General features: G+C 38.6%; 1 protein-coding gene across 3 annotated transcripts in view; it reads right to left on the bottom strand.

The window, feature by feature from the left end:
- The window catches only part of LOC139415759 (low affinity immunoglobulin gamma Fc region receptor II-b-like), a 57,314-nt gene that overhangs the window by 6,965 nt on the left and 30,563 nt on the right, over positions 1-19,786 (bottom strand). For all 3 annotated transcript variants that reach the window (XM_071163838.1, XM_071163840.1, XM_071163839.1), the window contains 4 exons: positions 15,995-16,285; positions 15,647-15,889; positions 14,490-14,738; positions 14,242-14,343 (listed from right to left, as the gene is read on the bottom strand). In XM_071163838.1, coding sequence (XP_071019939.1) covers positions 14,261-14,343; positions 14,490-14,738; positions 15,647-15,889; positions 15,995-16,285 — 866 coding nt within the window. In that variant the 3' untranslated portion in view covers positions 14,242-14,260. The remainder of the gene's footprint in view (positions 1-14,241; positions 14,344-14,489; positions 14,739-15,646; positions 15,890-15,994; positions 16,286-19,786) is intronic.

Genomic DNA, 19,786 nt, shown 5'->3' with positions numbered 1-19,786 from the left:
TTCATAACACAACATGCTACATCATTCATAACACAACACAACATGCTACATCATTCATAACAAACACAACATGTTACATCATTCATAACACAACATGCTACATCATTCATAACAGAACATGCTACATAATTCACAACACAACATGCTAAATCATTCACACACAACATACTACATCATTCATAACACAGCATGCTACATCATTCACAACACAACATGCTACATCATTCACAACAAACACAACATGCTACATCATTCATAATACAGCATGCTACATCATTCACAACAAACACAACATGCTACATCATTCATAACACAACATGCTACATCATTCATAACACACACTTGCTACATTATTCATAACAAACACAACATTTTACAGTTCCTAACACAACATGCTACATCATTCATAATACAGCATGCTACATCATTCACAACAAACACAACATGCTACATCATTCATAACACAACATGCTACATCATTCATAACACACACTTGCTACACCTTTCATAAAACAACATGCATTATGAATGATGAAGCATGTTGTGTTATGAATGATGTAACATGCTCTTCCAGCTCTTCTGAACTAGTCTGTCTGTCATACAAACATAAGAGGATAAAGAAAAGGATAACTATAAAACCTGTAATATTACTACAACTATAAGATAATAGACAAGCACCCAGGTTGATCTGGATATAAAATATAAATATGTGTTTTAAGATCTCTTGTAAAAACAGCTGCACCTTGACAATGTATGAATAGCAAGTGCTACATCATTCATAACAAACACAACATGCAACATCATTCATAACACAACATGCTATATCATTCATAACACAACATGCTACATCATTCATAACCAACACAACATGCTACATCATTCATAACACAACACAACATGCTACATCATTCATAACACAACATCCTACATCATTCATAACACAACATGCTACATCATTCATAACAAACACAACATGTTACATCATTCATAACAAACACAACACACTACATCATTCATAACACAACATGCTACATCATTCATAACACAACATGCTACATCATTCATAACACAACATGCTATATCATCCATAACACAACATGCTACATCATTCATAACAAACACAACATGCTACATCATTCATAACACAACATGCTATATCATTCATAACAAACACAACATGCTACATCATTCATAACAAACACAACATGCTACATCATTCATAACACAACATGCTATATCATCCATAACACAACATGCTACATCATTCATAACAAACACAACATGCTACATCATTCATAACACAACATGCTACATCATTCATAACAAACACAACATGCTACACCATTCATAACAAACACAACATGCTACATCATTCATAACAAACACAACATGCTACATCATTCATAACACAACATGCTACATCATTCATAACAAACACAACATGCTACATCATTCATAACAAACACAACATTTTACATTTCATAACACAACATGCTACATCATCCATAACACAACATGCTACATCATTCATAACAAACACAACATGTTACATCATTCATAACACAACATGCTACATCATTCATAACACAACACAACATGCTACATCATTCATAACAAACACAACATGTTACATCATTCATAACACACTTGCTACATTCATAACACAACATGCTACATCATTCATAACAAACACAACATGCTACATCATTCATAACACACACTTGCTACATTATTCATAACAAACACAACATTTTACATTTCATAACACAACATGCTACATCATCCATAACACAACATGCTACATCATTCATAACAAACACAACATGCTACATCATTCATAACAAACACAACATGCTACATCATTCATAACAAACACAACATGCTACATCATTCATAACAAACACAACATGTTACATCATTCATAACACAACATGCTACATCATTCATAACACAACACAACATGCTACATCATTCATAACAAACACAACATGTTACATCATTCATAACACACTTGCTACATTCATAACACAACATGCTACATCATTCATAACATAACATGCTAGATCATTCATAACACACACTTGCTACTTTATTCATAACAAACACAACATTTTACATTTCATAACACAACATGCTACATCATCCATAACACAACATGCTAAATCATTCACAACAAACACAACATGCTACATCATTCATAACACAACATGCTATATCATTCATAACAAACACAACATGCTACATCATTCATAACAAACACAACATGCTACATCATTCATAACACAACAAGCTACATCATTCATAACACAACACAACATGCTACATCATTCATAAAAAACACAACATGTTACATCATTCATAACACAACATGCTACATCATTCATAACATAACATGCTAGATCATTCATAACACACACTTGCTTCATTATTCACAACAAACACAACATTTTACATTTCATAACACAACATGCTACATCATCCATAACACAACATGCTACATCATTCATAACAAACACAACATGCTACATCATTCATAACACAACATGCTACATCATTCATAACACAACATGCTATATCATCCATAACACAACATGCTACATCATTCATAACAAACACAACATGCTACATCATTCATAACACAACATGCTATATCATTCATAACAAACACGACATGCTACATCATTCATAACAAACACAACATGCTACATCATTCATAACACAACATGCTAGATCATTCATAACACAACATGCTACATCATTCATAACAAACACAACATGCTACATCATTCATAACAAACACAACATGCTACATCATTCATAACAAACACAACATGTTACATCATTCGTAGTACCTGTGGTGTTATAGTGTTATACAGAATTACAGTACCTGTGGTGTTATAGTGTTATACATTATTATAATACCTGTGGTGTTAGTGTTACACAGTGTTACAGTACTTGTGGTGTTATAGTGCTATACCGTATTACAGTACCTGTGGTGTTACAGTGCTATACAGTACTACAGTACCTGTGGTGTTATAGTGTTATACAGTATTACAGTACCTGTGGTGTTAAAGTGTTATACAGTATTACAGTACCTTTGGTGTTATACAGTGTTACAGTACCTGTGGTGTTATAGTGTTATACAGTATGACAGTACCTGTGGTGTTATAGTGTTATACAGTACCTGTGGTGTTATAGTGTTATACAGTATTACAGTACCTGTGGTGTTATAGTGGTATACAGTATTACAGTACCCGTGGTGTTATAGTGTTATAGAGTATTACATTACCTGTGGGGTTATAGTGTTATACAGTACTACAGTACCTGTGGTGTTATAGTGTTATACAGTATTACAGTACCCGTGGTGTTATAGTGTTATACAGTATTACAGTACATGTGGTGTTATACAGTATTAAAGTACCTGTGGTGTTAGTATTATACCGTGTTACAGTACCTGTGGTGTTATAGTGTTATACAGTATTAAAGTACCTGTGGTGTTATGCAGTATTACAGTACCTTTGGTGTTATACAGTATTATAGTACCTGTGGTGTTATACTGTTATACAGTATTACAGTACCTGTGGTGTTATAGTGCTATACAGTATGACATTACCTGTGGTGTTATAGTGAATACAGTACCTGTGGTGTTATAGTGTTATACAGTTTTACAGTACCTGTGGTGTTATAGTGTTATACAGTTTTACAGTACCTGTGGTGTTATAGTGTTATACAGTATTACAGTACCTGTGGTGTTATACCGTATTACAGTACCTGTGGTGTTTTAGTGTTATACAGTATTACAGTAACTGTGGTGTTATAGTGTTATACAGTATTACAGTATCTGTGGTGTTATAGTGTTATACAGTATTACAGTACCTGTGGTGTTATACAGTATTAAAGTACCTGTGGTGTTATAGTGTTATACAGTTTTACAGTACCTGTGGTGTTAGTGTTACACAGTGTTACAGTACCTGTGGTGTTATAGTGCTATACCGTATTACAGTACCTGTGGTGTTACAGTGCTATACAGTACTACAGTACCTGTGGTGTTATAGTGTTATACAGTATTACAGTACCTGTGGTGTTATACAGTATTAAAGTACCTGTGGTGTTATAGTGTTATACAGTTTTACAGTACCTGTGGTGTTATAGTGTTATACAGTATTACATTACCTGTGGTATTATAGTGTTATACAGTATTACAGTACATGTGGTGTTATAGTGTTATACAGTATTACAGTACCTGTGGTGTTATAGGGTTATACAGTATTACAGTACATGTGGTGTTATAGTGTTATACAGTATTACAGTACCTGTGGTGTTATAGTGTTATACAGTATTATAGTACCTGTGGTGTTAGTGTTACACAGTGTTACAGTACCTGTGGTGTTACAGTGCTATACCGTATTACAGTACCTGTGGTGTTACAGTGCTATACAGTACTACAGTACATGTGGTGTTATAGTGTTATACAGTATTACAGTACCTGTGGTGTTATACAGTATTACAGTACCTGTGGTGTTATAGTGTTATGCAGTATTACAGTACATGTGGTGTTATACTGTTATACAGTATTACAGTACCTGTGGTTTTATAGTATTATACAGTATTACAGTACCTGTGGTGTTATACAGTATTACAGTACCTGTGGTGTTATGCAGTATTACAGTACCTTTGGTGTTATACAATATTACAGTACCTGTGGTGTTATAGGTTTCTACAGTTTTACAGTACCTGTGATGTTATAGTGTTATACAGTATGACAGTACCTGTGGTGTTATAGTGTTATACAGTACATGTGGTGTTATAGTGTTATACAGTATTACAGTACCTGTGGTGTTATAGTGTTATACAGTATTACAGTACCCGTGGTGTTATAGTGTTATACAGTATTACATTACCTGTTGTGTTATAGTGTTATACAGCACTACAGTACCTGTGGTGTTATAGTGTTATACAGTATTACAGTACCCATGGTGTTATAGTGTTATACAGTATTACAGTACCTGTGGTGTTATGCAGTATTACAGTACCTTTGGTGTTATACAGTATTATAGTACCTGTGGTGTTAGTGTTATACAGTATTACAGTACCTGTGGTGTTATAGTGTTATACAGTATGACAGTACCTGTGATGTTATAGTGAATACAGTACCTGTGGTGTTATAGTGTTATACAGTATTACAGTACATGTGGTGTTATAGTGTTATACAGTATTACAGTACCTGTGGTGTTATAGTGTTATACAATACATGTGGTGTTATAGTGTTATACAGTATTACAGTACCTGTGGTGTTATAGTGTTATACAGTATTACAGTACCTGTGGTGTTATAGTGTTATACAGTATTACAGTACCTGTGGTGTTATACGGTATTACAGTACCTGTGGTGTTATAGTGTTATACAGTATTACAGTACATGTGGTGTTATAGTGTTATACAGTATTACAGTACCTGTGGTGTTATAGTGTTATACAGTACATGTGGTGTTATAGTGTTATACAGTATTACAGTACCTGTGGTGTTATACAGTATTACAGTACCTGTGGTGTTATAGTGTTAAACAGTATTACAGTACATGTGGTGTTATAGTATTATACAGTGTTACAGTACCTGTGGTGTTATAGTGTTATACAGTATTACAGTACCTGTGGTGTTATACAGTATTACAGTACCTGTGTTGTTATAGTGTTATACAGTATTACAGTACATGCGGTGTTATAGTGTTATACAGTATTACAGTACCGGTGGTGTTATAGTGTTACAGTATTACAGTACCTGTGGTGTTATAGTGTTATACAGTATTACAGTACATGTGGTGTTATAGTGATATACAGTATTACAGTACCTGTGGTATTATAGTGTTATACAGTATTACAGTACATGTGGTGTTATAGTGTTATACAGTATTACAGTACCTGTGGTGTTATAGTGTTATACAGTATTACAGTGCCTGTGGTGTTATAGTGTTATACAGTACTACAGTACCTGTGGTGTTATAGTGTTACAGTATTACAGTACCTGTGGTGTTATAGTGTTATACAGTATTACTGTACCTGTGGTGTTATAGTGTTATGCAGTATTACAGTACGTGTGGTGTTATAGTGTTATACAGTATTACAGTACCTGTGGTGTTATAGTGTTATACAGTATTACAGTACCTGTGGTGTTATAGTGTTATACAGTATTACAGTACCGGTGGTGTTATAGTGTTACAGTATTACAGTACCTGTGGTGTTATAGTGTTATACAGTATTACAGTACATGTGGTGTTATAGTGATATACAGTATTACAGTGCCTGTGGTATTATAGTGTTATACAGTATTACAGTACATGTGGTGTTATAGTGTTATACAGTATTACAGTACCTGTGGTGTTATAGTGTTATACAGTATTACAGTACCTGTGGTGTTATAGTGTTATACAGTACTACAGTACCTGTGGTGTTATAGTGTTATACAGTATTACAGTACCTTTGGTGTTATAGTGTTATACAGTATTACTGTACCTGTGGTGTTATAGTGTTATGCAGTATTACAGTACGTGTGGTGTTATAGTGTTATACAGTATTACAGTACCTGTGGTGTTATGCAGTATTACAGTACCTTTGGTGTTATACAGTGTTACAGTACCTGTGGTGTTATAGTGTTATACAGTGTTACAGTACCTGCGGTGTTATAGTGTTATACAGTATTACAGTACCTGTGGTGTTATACAGTATTACAGTACCTGTGGTGTTATAGTGTTATACAGTATTACAGTACATGCGTTGTTATAGTGTTATACAGTATTACAGTACCGGTGGTGTTATAGTGTTACAGTATTACAGTACCTGTGGTGTTATAGTGTTATACAGTATTACAGTACATGTGGTGTTATAGTGTTATACAGTATTACAGTACCTGTGGTGTTATAGTGTTATACAGTATTACAGTACATGTGGTGTTATAGTGTTATACAGTATTACAGTACCTGTGGTGTTAAAGTGTTATACAGTATTACAGTACCTGTGGTGTTATAGTGTTATACAGTACTACAGTACCTGTGGTGTTATAGTGTTATACAGTATTACAGTACATTTGGTCTTATAGTGTTATACAGTATTACTGTACCTGTGGTGTTATAGTGTTATGCAGTATTACAGTACGTGTGATGTTATAGTGTTATACAGTATTACAGTACCTGTGGTGTTATGCAGTATTACAGTACCTTTGGTGTTATACAGTGTTACAGTACCTGTGGTGTTATAGTGTTATACAGTATTACAGTACCTGTGGTGTTATGCAGTATTACAGTACCTTTGGTGTTATACAGTATTATAGTACCTGTGGTGTTAGTGTTATACAGTATTACAGTACCTGTTGTGTTATAGTGCTATACAGTATGACAGTACCTGTGATGTTATAGTGAATACAGTACCTGTGGTGTTATAGTGTTATACAGTATTACAGTACATGTGGTGTTATAGTGTTATACAGTATTACAGTACCTGTGGTGTTATAGTGTTATACAGTATTACAGTACCTGTGGTGTTATAGTGTTATACAGTTTTACAGTACCTGTGGTGTTATACAGTATTACAATACCTGTGGTGTTATAGTGTTATACAGTATTACAGTACATGTGGTGTTATAGTGTTATACAGTATTACAGTACCTGTGGTGTTATAGTGTTATACAGTACTACAGTACCTGTGGTGTTATAGTGTTATACAGTATTACAGTACCTTTGGTGTTATAGTGTTATACAGTATTACTGTACCTGTGGTGTTATAGTGTTATGCAGTATTACAGTACGTGTGGTGTTATAGTGTTATACAGTATTACAGTACCTGTGGTGTTATGCAGTATTACAGTACCTTTGGTGTTATACAGTGTTACAGTACCTGTGGTGTTATAGTGTTATACAGTGTTACAGTACCTGCGGTGTTATAGTGTTATACAGTATTACAGTACCTGTGGTGTTATACAGTATTACAGTACCTGTGGTGTTATAGTGTTATACAGTATTACAGTACATGCGTTGTTATAGTGTTATACAGTATTACAGTACCGGTGGTGTTATAGTGTTACAGTATTACAGTACCTGTGGTGTTATAGTGTTATACAGTATTACAGTACATGTGGTGTTATAGTGTTATACAGTATTACAGTACCTGTGGTGTTATAGTGTTATACAGTATTACAGTACATGTGGTGTTATAGTGTTATACAGTATTACAGTACCTGTGGTGTTATAGTGTTATACAGTATTACAGTACCTGTGGTGTTATAGTGTTATACAGTACTACAGTACCTGTGGTGTTATAGTGTTATACAGTATTACAGTACATTTGGTCTTATAGTGTTATACAGTATTACTGTACCTGTGGTGTTATAGTGTTATGCAGTATTACAGTACGTGTGGTGTTATAGTGTTATACAGTATTACAGTACCTGTGGTGTTATGCAGTATTACAGTACCTTTGGTGTTATACAGTGTTACAGTACCTGTGGTGTTATAGTGTTATACAGTATTACAGTACCTGTGGTGTTATGCAGTATTACAGTACCTTTGGTGTTATACAGTATTATAGTACCTGTGGTGTTAGTGTTATACAGTATTACAGTACCTGTTGTGTTATAGTGCTATACAGTATGACAGTACCTGTGATGTTATAGTGAATACAGTACCTGTGGTGTTATAGTGTTATACAGTATTACAGTACATGTGGTGTTATAGTGTTATACAGTATTACAGTACCTGTGGTGTTATAGTGTTATACAGTATTACAGTACCTGTGGTGTTATAGTGTTATACAGTTTTACAGTACCTGTGGTGTTATACAGTATTACAATACCTGTGGTGTTATAGTGTTATACAGTATTACAGTACATGTGGTGTTATAGTGTTATACAGTACTACAGTACCTGTGGTGTTATATTTATACAATATTACAGTACCTGTGGTGTTATAGTGTTATACAGTACTACAGTACCTGTGGTGTTATAGTGTTATACAGTATTACAGTACCTTTGGTGTTATAGTGTTATACAGTATTACAGTACCCGTGGTTTTATAGTGTTATACAGTATTACAGTGCCTGTGTTGTTATACAGTATTACAGTACCTTTGGTGTTATACAGTATTACAGTACCTGTGGTGTTATAGTGTTATACAGTACTACAGTACCTGTGGTGTTATAGTGTTGTACAGTATTATAGTACCTGTGGTGTTATAGTGTTATACAGTACATGTGGTGTTATAGTGTTATACAGTATTACAGTACCTGTGGTGTTATAGTGTTATACAGTATTACAGTACCTGTGGTGTTATAGTGTTATACAGTATTCAAGTACATGTGGTGTTATAGTATTATACAGTGTTACAGTACCTGTGGTGTTATAGTGTTATATAGTATTATAGTACCTGTGGTGTTATAGGGTTATACAGTATTACAGTACATGCGGTTGTAAAGTGTTATACAGTATTATAGTACCTGTGGTGTTATAGGGTTATACAGTATTACAGTACATGCGGTTGTAAAGTGTTATACAGTATTACTGTACCTGTGGTGTTATAGTGTTATACAGTATTCCAGTACCTTTGGTGTTATAGTGTTATACAGTATTACAGTACCTGTGGTGTTAGTGTTATACAGTATTACAGTACCTGTGGTGTTATGCAGTATTACAGTACCTTTGGTGTTATACAGTATTACAGTACATGTGGTGTTATAGTGTTATACAGTATGACAGTACCTGTGGTGTTATAGTGTTATACAGTATTACAGTACCTGTGGTGTTATAGTGTTATACAGTTTTACAGTACCTGTGGTGTTATACCGTATTACAGTACCTGTGGTGTTTTAGTGTTATACAGTACCTGTGGTGTTATAGTGTTCTACAGAATTACAGTACCTGTGGTGTTATAGTGTTATACAGTATTACAGTACCTATGGTGTTATAGTGTTAAACAGTATTACAGTACCTGTGGTGTTATGCAGTATTACAGTACCTGTGGTGTTATACAGTGTTACAGTACCTGTGGTGTTATAGTGTTATACAGTATTACAGTACCTGTGGTGTTATAGTGTTATTCAGTATTACAGTACCTGTGGTGTTATGCAGTATTACAGTACCTTTGTTGTTATACAGTATTACAGTACCTGTGGTGTTATAGTGTTATACAGTATTACAGTACCGTTGGTGTTATAGTGTTATACAATATTACAGTACCAGTGGTGTTATAGTGTCATACAGTATTACAGTGCCTGTGTTGTTATACAGTATTACAGTACCTTTGGTGTTATACAGTATTACAGTACCTGTGGTGTTATAGTGTTATACAGTATTACAGTACCTGTGGTGTTATAGTGTTATACAGTATTACAGTACCTGCGGTGTTATAGTTTTATACAGTAATACAGTACCTGTGGTGTTATAGTGTTATACAGTATTACAGTACCTGTGGTGTTATAGTGTTATACAGTACCTGTGGTGTTATAGTGTTATACAGTTTTACAGTACCTGTGGTGTTATAGTGTTATACAGTATTACAGTACCTGTGGTGTTATACCGTATTACAGTACCTGTGGTGTTTTAGTGTTATACAGTATTACAGTACCTGTGGTGTTATAGTGTTCTACAGTTTTACAGTACCTGTGGTGTTATAGTGTTATACAGTATGACAGTACCTGTGGTGTTATAGTGTTATACAGTACCTGTGGTGTTATAGTGTTATACAGTATTACAGTACCAGTGGTGTTATAGTGTTATACAGTATTACAGTACATGTGGTGTTATAGTGTTATACAGTACATGTGGTGTTATAGTGTTTTACAGTATTACAGTACTTGTGGTGTTATAGTGTTATACAGTATTACAGTACCTGTGGTGTTATACAGTATTACATTACCTGTGGTGTTATAGTGTTATACAGTACTACAGTACCTGTGGTGTTATAGTATTATACAGTATTATAGTACCTGTGGTGTTATAGTGTTTTACAGTATTACAGTACCTGTGGTGTTATAGTGTTATACAGTATTACAGTACATGTGGTGTTATAGTGTTATACAGTACATGTGGTGTTATAGTGTTTTACAGTATTACAGTACTTGTGGTGTTATAGTGTTATACAGTATTACAGTACCTGTGGTGTTATACAGTATTACATTACCTGTGGTGTTATAGTGTTATACAGTACTACAGTACCTGTGGTGTTATAGTGTTACAGTGTTACAGTACCTGTGGTGTTATAGTGTTATACAGTACATGTGGTGTTATAGTGTTATACAGTATTATAGTACCTGTGGTTTTATAGTGTTATAGAGTATTACAGTACCTGTGGTGTTATAGTGTTATACAGTATTATAGTACCTGTGGTTTTATAGTGTTATACAGTATTACAGTACCTGTGGTGTTATACAGTATTACAGTACATGTGCTGTTATAGTGTTATACAGTATTACAGTACTTGTGGCGTTATAGTGTTATACAGTATTACAGTACCTGTGGTGTTATAGTTTTATACAGTATTACAGTACCGGTGGTGTTATAGTGTTATACAGTATTACTGTACCTGTGGTGTTATAGTGTTATACAGTATTACATTACCTGTGGTGTTATAGTGTTATACAGTACTACAGTACCTGTGGTGTTATAGTGTTATACAGTATTACAGTACCTGTGGTGTTATAGTGTAATACAGTATTACAGTACCTGTGGTGTTATACAGTATTACAGTACCGGTGGTGTTATAGTGTTATACAGTATTACAGTACCTGTGGTGTTATAGTATTATACAGTATTACAGTACCTGTGGTGTTATACAGTATTACAGTACCTGTGGTGTTATGCAGTATTACAGTACCTTTGGTGTTATACAGTATTACAGTACATGTGGTGGTATAGTGTTATACAGAATTACAGTACCTGTGGTGTTATAGTGTTATACAGTATGACAGTACCTGTGTTGTTATAGTGTTATACAGTACCTGTGGTGTTATAGTGTTATACAGTATTACAGTACCTGTGGTGTTATAGTGTTATACAGTATTACAGTACATGTGGTGTTATTGTGTTATACAGTATTACAGTACCTGTGGTGTTATAGTGTTATCCAGTATTACAGTACTTGTGGTGTTATAGTGTTATACAGTATTACAGTGCCTGTGGTGGTATAGTGTTATACAGTATTACAGTACCTGTGGTGTTATAGTGTTATACAGTATTACAGTACCTGTGGTGTTATAGTGTTATACAGTATTATAGTACCTGTGGTGTTAGTGTTACACAGTGGTACAGTACCTGTGGTGTTATAGTGTTATACAGTATTACAGTACCTGTGGTGTTATACAGTATTACAGTACCTGTGGTGTTATAGTGTTATACAGTATTACAGTACATGTGGTGTTATAGTGTTATACAGTATTACAGTACCTTATGGGGTTATAGTGTTATCCAGTATTACAGTACTTGTGGTGTTATAGTGTTATACAGTATTACAGTACCTGTGGTGGTATAGTGGTATACAGTATTGCAGTACCTGTGGTGTTATAGTGTTATACAGTATTACAGTACCTGTGGTGTTATAGTGTTATACAGTATTACAGTACCTGTGGTGTTATAGTGTTATACAGTATTACAGTACCTGTGGTGTTATAGTGTTATACAGTATTACAGTACCTGTGGTGTTATGCAGTATTACAGTACCTGTGGTGTTATACAGTGTTACAGTACCTGTGGTGTTAGTGTTATACAGTATTACAGTACCTGTGGTGTTATAGTGTTATTCAGTATTACAGTACCTGTGGTGTTATGACGTGTTACAGTACCTTTGGTGTTATACAGTATTACAGTACCTGTGGTGTTATAGTGTTATACAGTATTACAGTACCTGTGGTGTTATACAGTATTACAGTACCTGTGGTGTTATAGTGTTATGCAGTATTACAGTACCTGTGGTGTTATAGTGTTATACAGTATTACAGTACCTGTGGTGTTATAGTTTTATACAGTATTACAGTACCTGTGGTGTTATAGTGTTATACAGTATTACAGTACCTGTGGTGTTATAGTGTTATACAGTACCTGTGGTGTTATAGTGTTATACAGTTTTACAGTACCTGTGGTGTTATAGTGTCATACAGTATTACAGTACCTGTGGTGTTATACCGTATTACAGTACCTGTGGTGTTTTAGTGTTATACAGTATTACAGTACCTGTGGTGTTATAGTGTTCTACAGTTTTACAGTACCTGTGGTGTTATAGTGTTATACAGTATGACAGTACCTGTGGTGTTATAGTGTTATACAGTACCTGTGGTGTTATAGTGTTATACAGTATTACAGTACCCGTGGTGTTATAGTGTTATACAGTACTACAGTACCCGTGGTGTTATAGTGTTATACAGTATTATAGTACCTGTGGTGTTATAGTGTTATACAGTACATGTGGTGTTATAGTGTTATCCAGTATTACAGTACCTGTGGTGTTATAGTGTTATACAGTATTACAGTACCTGTGGTGTTATAGTGTTACAGTATTACAGTAAATGTGGTGTTATAGTGTTATACAGTATTACAGTACCTGTGGTGTTATAGTGTTATACAGTATTACAGTACCTGTGGTGTTATACAGTATTACAGTACCTGTGGTGTTATACAGTATTACAGTACCTGTGGTGTTATAGTTTTATACAGTATTACAGTACCTGTGGTGTTATACAGTACTACAGTACCTGTGGTGTTATAGTGTTACACAGTATTACAGTACCTGTGGTGTTATAGTGCTATACAGTATTATAGTACCTGTGGTATTATACAGTACTACAGTACCTGTGGTTTTATAGTGCTATACAGTATTACAGTACCTGTGGTGTTATACAGTATTACAGTACCTGTGGTGTTGTAGTGCTATACAGTATTACAGTACCTGTGGTGTTATAGTGCTATACAGTATTACAGTACCTGTGGTGTTATACAGTATTACAGTACCTGTGGTGTTATAGTGTTATACAGTATTACAGTACCTGTGGTGTTATAGTGTTATACAGTATTACAGTACCTGTGGTGTTATAGTGTTACAGTATTACAGTACCTGTGGTGTTATAGTGTTATACAGTATTACAGTACCTGTGGTGTTATACAGTATTACAGTACCTGTGGTGTTATAGTGTTATACAGTATTACAGTACCTGTGGTGTTATAGTGTTATACAGTATTACAGTACCTGTGGTGTTATACAGTACTACAGTACCTGTGGTGTTGAATACTCATTATACATGGCTGTATGTTAGAGTCTTATACAGTACTACAGTCTTGACTGCAGAGTCGACTCGATCAGCTCCTGGAGACTTCTCTGGAGGAAAAGAGACAAAAAGACACTGTACTGTGTGTGTGTGTGTGTGTGTATGTGTATGTGTATGTGTGTGTGTGTGTGTGTGTGTGTGTGTGTGTGTGTGTGTGTGTGTGTGTGTGTGTGTGTGTGTGTGTGTGTGTGTGTACCTCTCCTTCTCCTGGGTTCTGGGTCCTGTGTGATTCTAACGTCAGCATACGTAACATCTCTGGGTTCAGCTGCTACATCTTTGTTCCTCTTGCAGAACAGGACCAGTAGAATTATCAGAGAGATGGAGAGAACAGCCACCAACCCAGAGACAAACAGAGAGAGGAGGAGAGTGGAGGGGAGAGAGGAGAAGGATGGGGTGAGGGGGGTGGGAGGAGAGGAGGATAGTGGGGTTGGGAGGGGGGTGGTAGCTTGAAAAACACCAGAGGAAACAACACAGTAAATAGTTAGAAACTGTGATCTGATCTTATACGCACAGTATGAATTACTTCTATTGATCAATCAGAGATAAGAACTATTATGAATTTAATGTCTCACTCATGATGAACCTGGAACCACCCAGTTTATAATGCAGGTTTCAGCACCTCTTAACAGTGTAAAGAAGAACCACCCAGTTTATAATGCAGGTTTCAGCACCTCTTAACAGTGTAAAGAAGAACCACCCAGTTTATAATTCAGGTTTCAGCACCTCTTAACAGTGTAAAGAAGAACCACCCAGTTTATAATGCAGGTTTCAGCACCTCTTAACAGTGTAAAGAAGAACCACCCAGTTTATAATGCAGGTTTCAGCACCTCTTAACAGTGTAAAGAAGAACCACCCAGTTTATAATTCAGGTTTCAGCACCTCTTAACAGTGTAAAGAAGAACCACCCAGTTTATAATGCAGGTTTCAGCACCTCTTAACAGTGTAAAGAAGAACCACCCAGTTTATAATGCAGGTTTCAGCACCTCTTAACAGTGTAAAGAAGAACCACCCAGTTTATAATGCAGGTTTCAGCACCTCTTAACAGTGTAAAGAAGAACCACCCAGTTTATAATGCAGGTTTCAGCACCTCTTAACAGTGTAAAGAAGAACCACCCAGTTTATAATGCAGGTTTCAGCACCTCTTAACAGTGTAAAGAAGAACCACCCAGTTTATAATTCAGGTTTCAGCACCTCTTAACAGTGTAAAGAAGAACCACCCAGTTTATAATGCAGGTTTCAGCACCTCTTAACAGTGTCAAGAAGAACCACCCAGTTTATAATGCAGGTTTCAGCACCTTAACAGTGTAAAGAAGAACCAGATAATCTGAATGTCAAGGTTTCTCATATTCTCACCTGTCACAGTCATCCAGCTCTCTGGTGATTCTCCTTTAGAGATGGTACACTTGTAGAGTCCTTCATCTGACTTGGATACTGCAGGGATGGTCATATTTCCTGTAGTCTCAGTCCTGATGAGGGATCCATCTTTGTAGAAATCAGCTGTGAGGTCAGAGGGAATTCTCTTATATCTGCAGCGCAGAGTCACAGAATCTCCCTCAGTCACAGGAAGGGCAGGGCTCTCCAGGATCACAGCTCCAGCTGTATATAATATATAAACATCATATATAAATATAACATCATCTATCTGAAACCAGATGAACCACTAAACACTATAATGTTAGTAGATGGTGTTTGTGGACATACCATGTACTGTGATGTTGACAGCATTGCTGTGTTCTCCAGACCCAGACTCACACCAGTACACTCCACTATCTGATGGCATTAGTGACGCGATGCATGAAGCCCCTTGTTGTTTTCCCCAGTCAATATTACACTGTGAAAGGATTCCTTTCTCTGTTTTCCTCACCACTCTCCATCCAACAGAGTTCCCCTGAACCTCACAGCTCAGAGACACTGACTCATAATTAAAAAACTGAGATCTGTCAGGAGTGACACTCAGAGAGGCTGGAGGAGAGAGGTCTGAGAGAGAGACATCTGAGAGAGAGAGAGAGAGAGAGAGAGAGAGAGAGAGAAAGAGGGAGAGAGAGAGAGAGATTGAGAGAAAGAGAGAGAAAGAGAGAGAGAGAGAAAGAGAGAACAGTATGTATCAGGTGATCAACATGCTCTGCTCACACCTACTGTCATGGTCCGGGCCTAAACCACAAGAAAACAACACTATGGCACACAAAGATTTTACCATCTCGTCCTGGAATATACAAGGAGAGAGAGACACAGAGAGGAGACAGAGAGACAGACGGAGAAAGAGGGACAGAGAGGGAAAGAGAGAGAGAAGAGAGAGAGAGAGAGAGAGAGAGAGAGAGAGAACACGAGAAAGAGGGAAAGAGAGAGACAGAAAGAGAGAGAGAGAGAAGGAGGTCATGAGCAGGTCTGGAGGCTGAGGCTGGAGCGAGAGGGGTCGAGACAGGGTAAGCAGGTCTGGAGGCTGAGGCTGGAGCGATGGGAGTTGAGACAGGGTAAGCAGGTCTGGACGCTGAGGCTGGAGCGATGGGGGTTGAGACAGGGTAAGCAGGTCTGGAGGCTGAGGCTGGAGCGATGGGGGTTGAGACAGGGTAAGCAGGTCTGGAGGCTGAGGCTGGAGCGATGGGAGTTGAGACAGGGTAAGCAGGTCTGGAGGCTGAGGCTGGAGCGATGAGGGTTGAGACAGGGTAAGCAGGTCTGGAGGGGAATCCAAGGGAGTAGTAGATTGGGGAATCCAGGATAGAGTAGCAGGATGACGAGACGTGGGACTGGAGACAGGGACCAGAGTCAGAGCGGGCAGAAATGTAGCGGAGAGGAAAACAGGCACAACAGGATAACATGATCTGAAAAGTAACAAACGTCTAGAATCGTAGACTGACTGAGCAGAGATTACGATCTGGCAGTGTGGAAGTGGCAGGGCTGAGTATTTGTAGAGGTCTTGATTATGGAACAGGTTGCAGCTGGTGGGGACCTGCTCTGACTCCAACACACTTGTCTTCGCCCACACAATCACACACAGAGAGAGAGAGGGAGAGGAAGAGAGTACTTGGGGAGTGGTGGCAGGTCACTGAGACACAGGATGGACAGTAGAGGGAGAGGAAGAGAATACTGGGGGAGTGGAGGCAGGTCACTGAGACACAGGATGAACAGTAGAGGGAGAGGAAGAGAGTACGTGGGTAATGGTGGCAGGTCACTGAGACACAGGATGAACATTAGAGAGAGAGGAAGAGAGTACTAGGGGAGTGGTGGCAGGTCACTGAGACACAGGATGGACAGTAGAGGGAGAGGAAGAGAATACTGGGGGAGTGGAGGCAGGTCACTGAGACACAGGATGAACAGTAGAGGGAGAGAGAGTACTGGGGGAGTGGTGGCAGGTCACTGAGACACAGGATGAACAGAAGAGAGAGAGAGAGTACTGGGGGAGTGGTGGCAGGTCACTGAGACACAGGATGAACAGTAGAGGGAGAGGAAGAGAGTACTGGGGGAGTGGTGGCAGGTCACTGAGACACAGGATGAACAGTAGAGAGAGAGGAAGAGAGTACGTGGGTAATGGTGGCAGGTCGCTGAGACACAGGATGAACATTAGAGAGAGAGGAAGAGAGTACTGGGGGAGTGGTGGCAGGTCACTGAGACACAGGATGAACAGTAGAGGGGGAGGAAGAGAGTACTGGGGGAGTGGCGGCAGGTCACTGAGACACAGGATGAACAGTAGAGGGAGAGGAAGAGAGTACTGGGGGAGTGGCGGCAGGTCACTGAGACACAAGATGAACAGTAGAGAGAGCGAGAGTACTGGGGGAGTGGTGGCAGGTCACTGAGACACAGGATGAACAGAAGAGAGAGAGAGAGTACTGGGGGAGTGGTGGCAGGTCACTGAGACACAGGATGAACAGTAGAGGGGGAGGAAGAGAGTACTGGGGGAGTGGTGGCAGGTCACTGAGACAGGATGAACAGTAGAGAGAGAGAGAGAGTACTGGGGGAGTGGAGGCAGGTCACTGAGACACAGGATGAACAGTAGAGAGAGAGGAAGAGAGTACTGGGGGAGTGGTGGCAGGTCACTGAGACACAGGATGAACAGTAGAGAGAGAGGAAGAGAGTACTGGGGGAGTGGTGGCAGGTCACTGAGACACAGGATGAACAGTGAAGAGAGAGAGAGAGAGTACTGGGGGAGTGGAGGCAGGTCACTGAGACACAGGATGAACAGTAGAGAGAGAGGAAGAGAGTACTTGGGTAGTGGTGGCAGGTCACTGAGACACAGGATGAACAGTAGAGAGAGAGGAAGAGAGTACGTGGGTAGTGGTGGCAGGTCACTGAGACACAGGATGAACAGTAGAGAGAGAGGTTGAGAGTACTGGGGGAGTGGTGGCAGGTCACTGAGACACAGGATGAACAGTAGAGGGAGAGGAAGAGAGTACTGGCGGAGTGGCGGCAGGTCACTGAGACACAAGATGAACAGTAGAGAGAGCGAGAGTACTGGGGGAGTGGTGGCAGGTCACTGAGACACAAGATGAACAGTAGAGAGAGCGAGAGTACTGGGGGAGTGGTGGCAGGTCACTGAGACACAAGATGAACAGTAGAGAGAGCGAGAGTACTGGCGGAGTGGTGGCAGGTCACTGAGACACAAGATGAACAGTAGAGAGAGCGAGAGTACTGGGGGAGTGGTGGCAGGTCACTGAGACATAGGATGAACAGTAGAGAGAGAGAGAGTACTGGGGGAGTGGTGGCAGGTCACTGAGACACAGGATGAACAGTAGAGGGGGAGGAAGAGAGTACTGGGGGAGTGGAGGCAGGTCACTGAGACACAGGATGAACAGTAGAGAGAGAGGAAGAGAGTACTTGGGGAGTGGTGGCAGGTCACTGAGACACAGGATGAACAGTAGAGAGAGAGGAAGAGAGTACTGGGGGAGTGGTGGCAGGTCACTGAGACACAGGATGAACAGTAGATAGAGAGAGAGAGTACTGGGGGAGTGGAGGCAGGTCACTGAGACACAGGATGAACAGTAGAGAGAGAGGAAGAGAGTACTGGGGGAGTGGTGGCAGGTCACTGAGACACAGGATGAACAGTAGAGGGAGAGGAAGAGAGCACTGGGGGAGTGGTGGCAGGTCAGAAATCAGAAATACAGGCATTGTCATCCGACAAGAAACCTGGTATAGCGGAGACGGACCCACTGGTTGACCTTCTAGGTTACAGAGAGCTGGTAGTCCCATCCACCAAACTACTAGGTGTGGAACAGAGAAGAGACTCAGGGGGTATGCTAATTCAGTATACAGCAGACATAACTCACTCTATTAAATTAATCGGAACAGGAACATTTTACATTTGGCAAGAAATTCAAAAGGAAATGAACTTAACAGAGAAAAATGTCCTCCTGTGTGCTACCTATATCCCCCCACCAGAATCCCCATACTTTAATGAAGACAGCTTCTCCATCCTGGAGGGGGAAATCAATCATTTCCAGGCCCAGGGACATGTACTAGTCTGTGGTGACCAAAATGTCAGAACCGGACAAGAACCTGACA

The sequence above is a fragment of the Oncorhynchus clarkii genome, chromosome 9, assembly GCF_045791955.1.
Source record: "Oncorhynchus clarkii lewisi isolate Uvic-CL-2024 chromosome 9, UVic_Ocla_1.0, whole genome shotgun sequence".
NCBI classification, from domain to species: domain Eukaryota; kingdom Metazoa; phylum Chordata; class Actinopteri; order Salmoniformes; family Salmonidae; genus Oncorhynchus; species Oncorhynchus clarkii.
The sequence above is the reverse complement of the archived record's forward strand: the minus strand, read 5'-3'. Positions and strand labels throughout refer to the sequence as shown.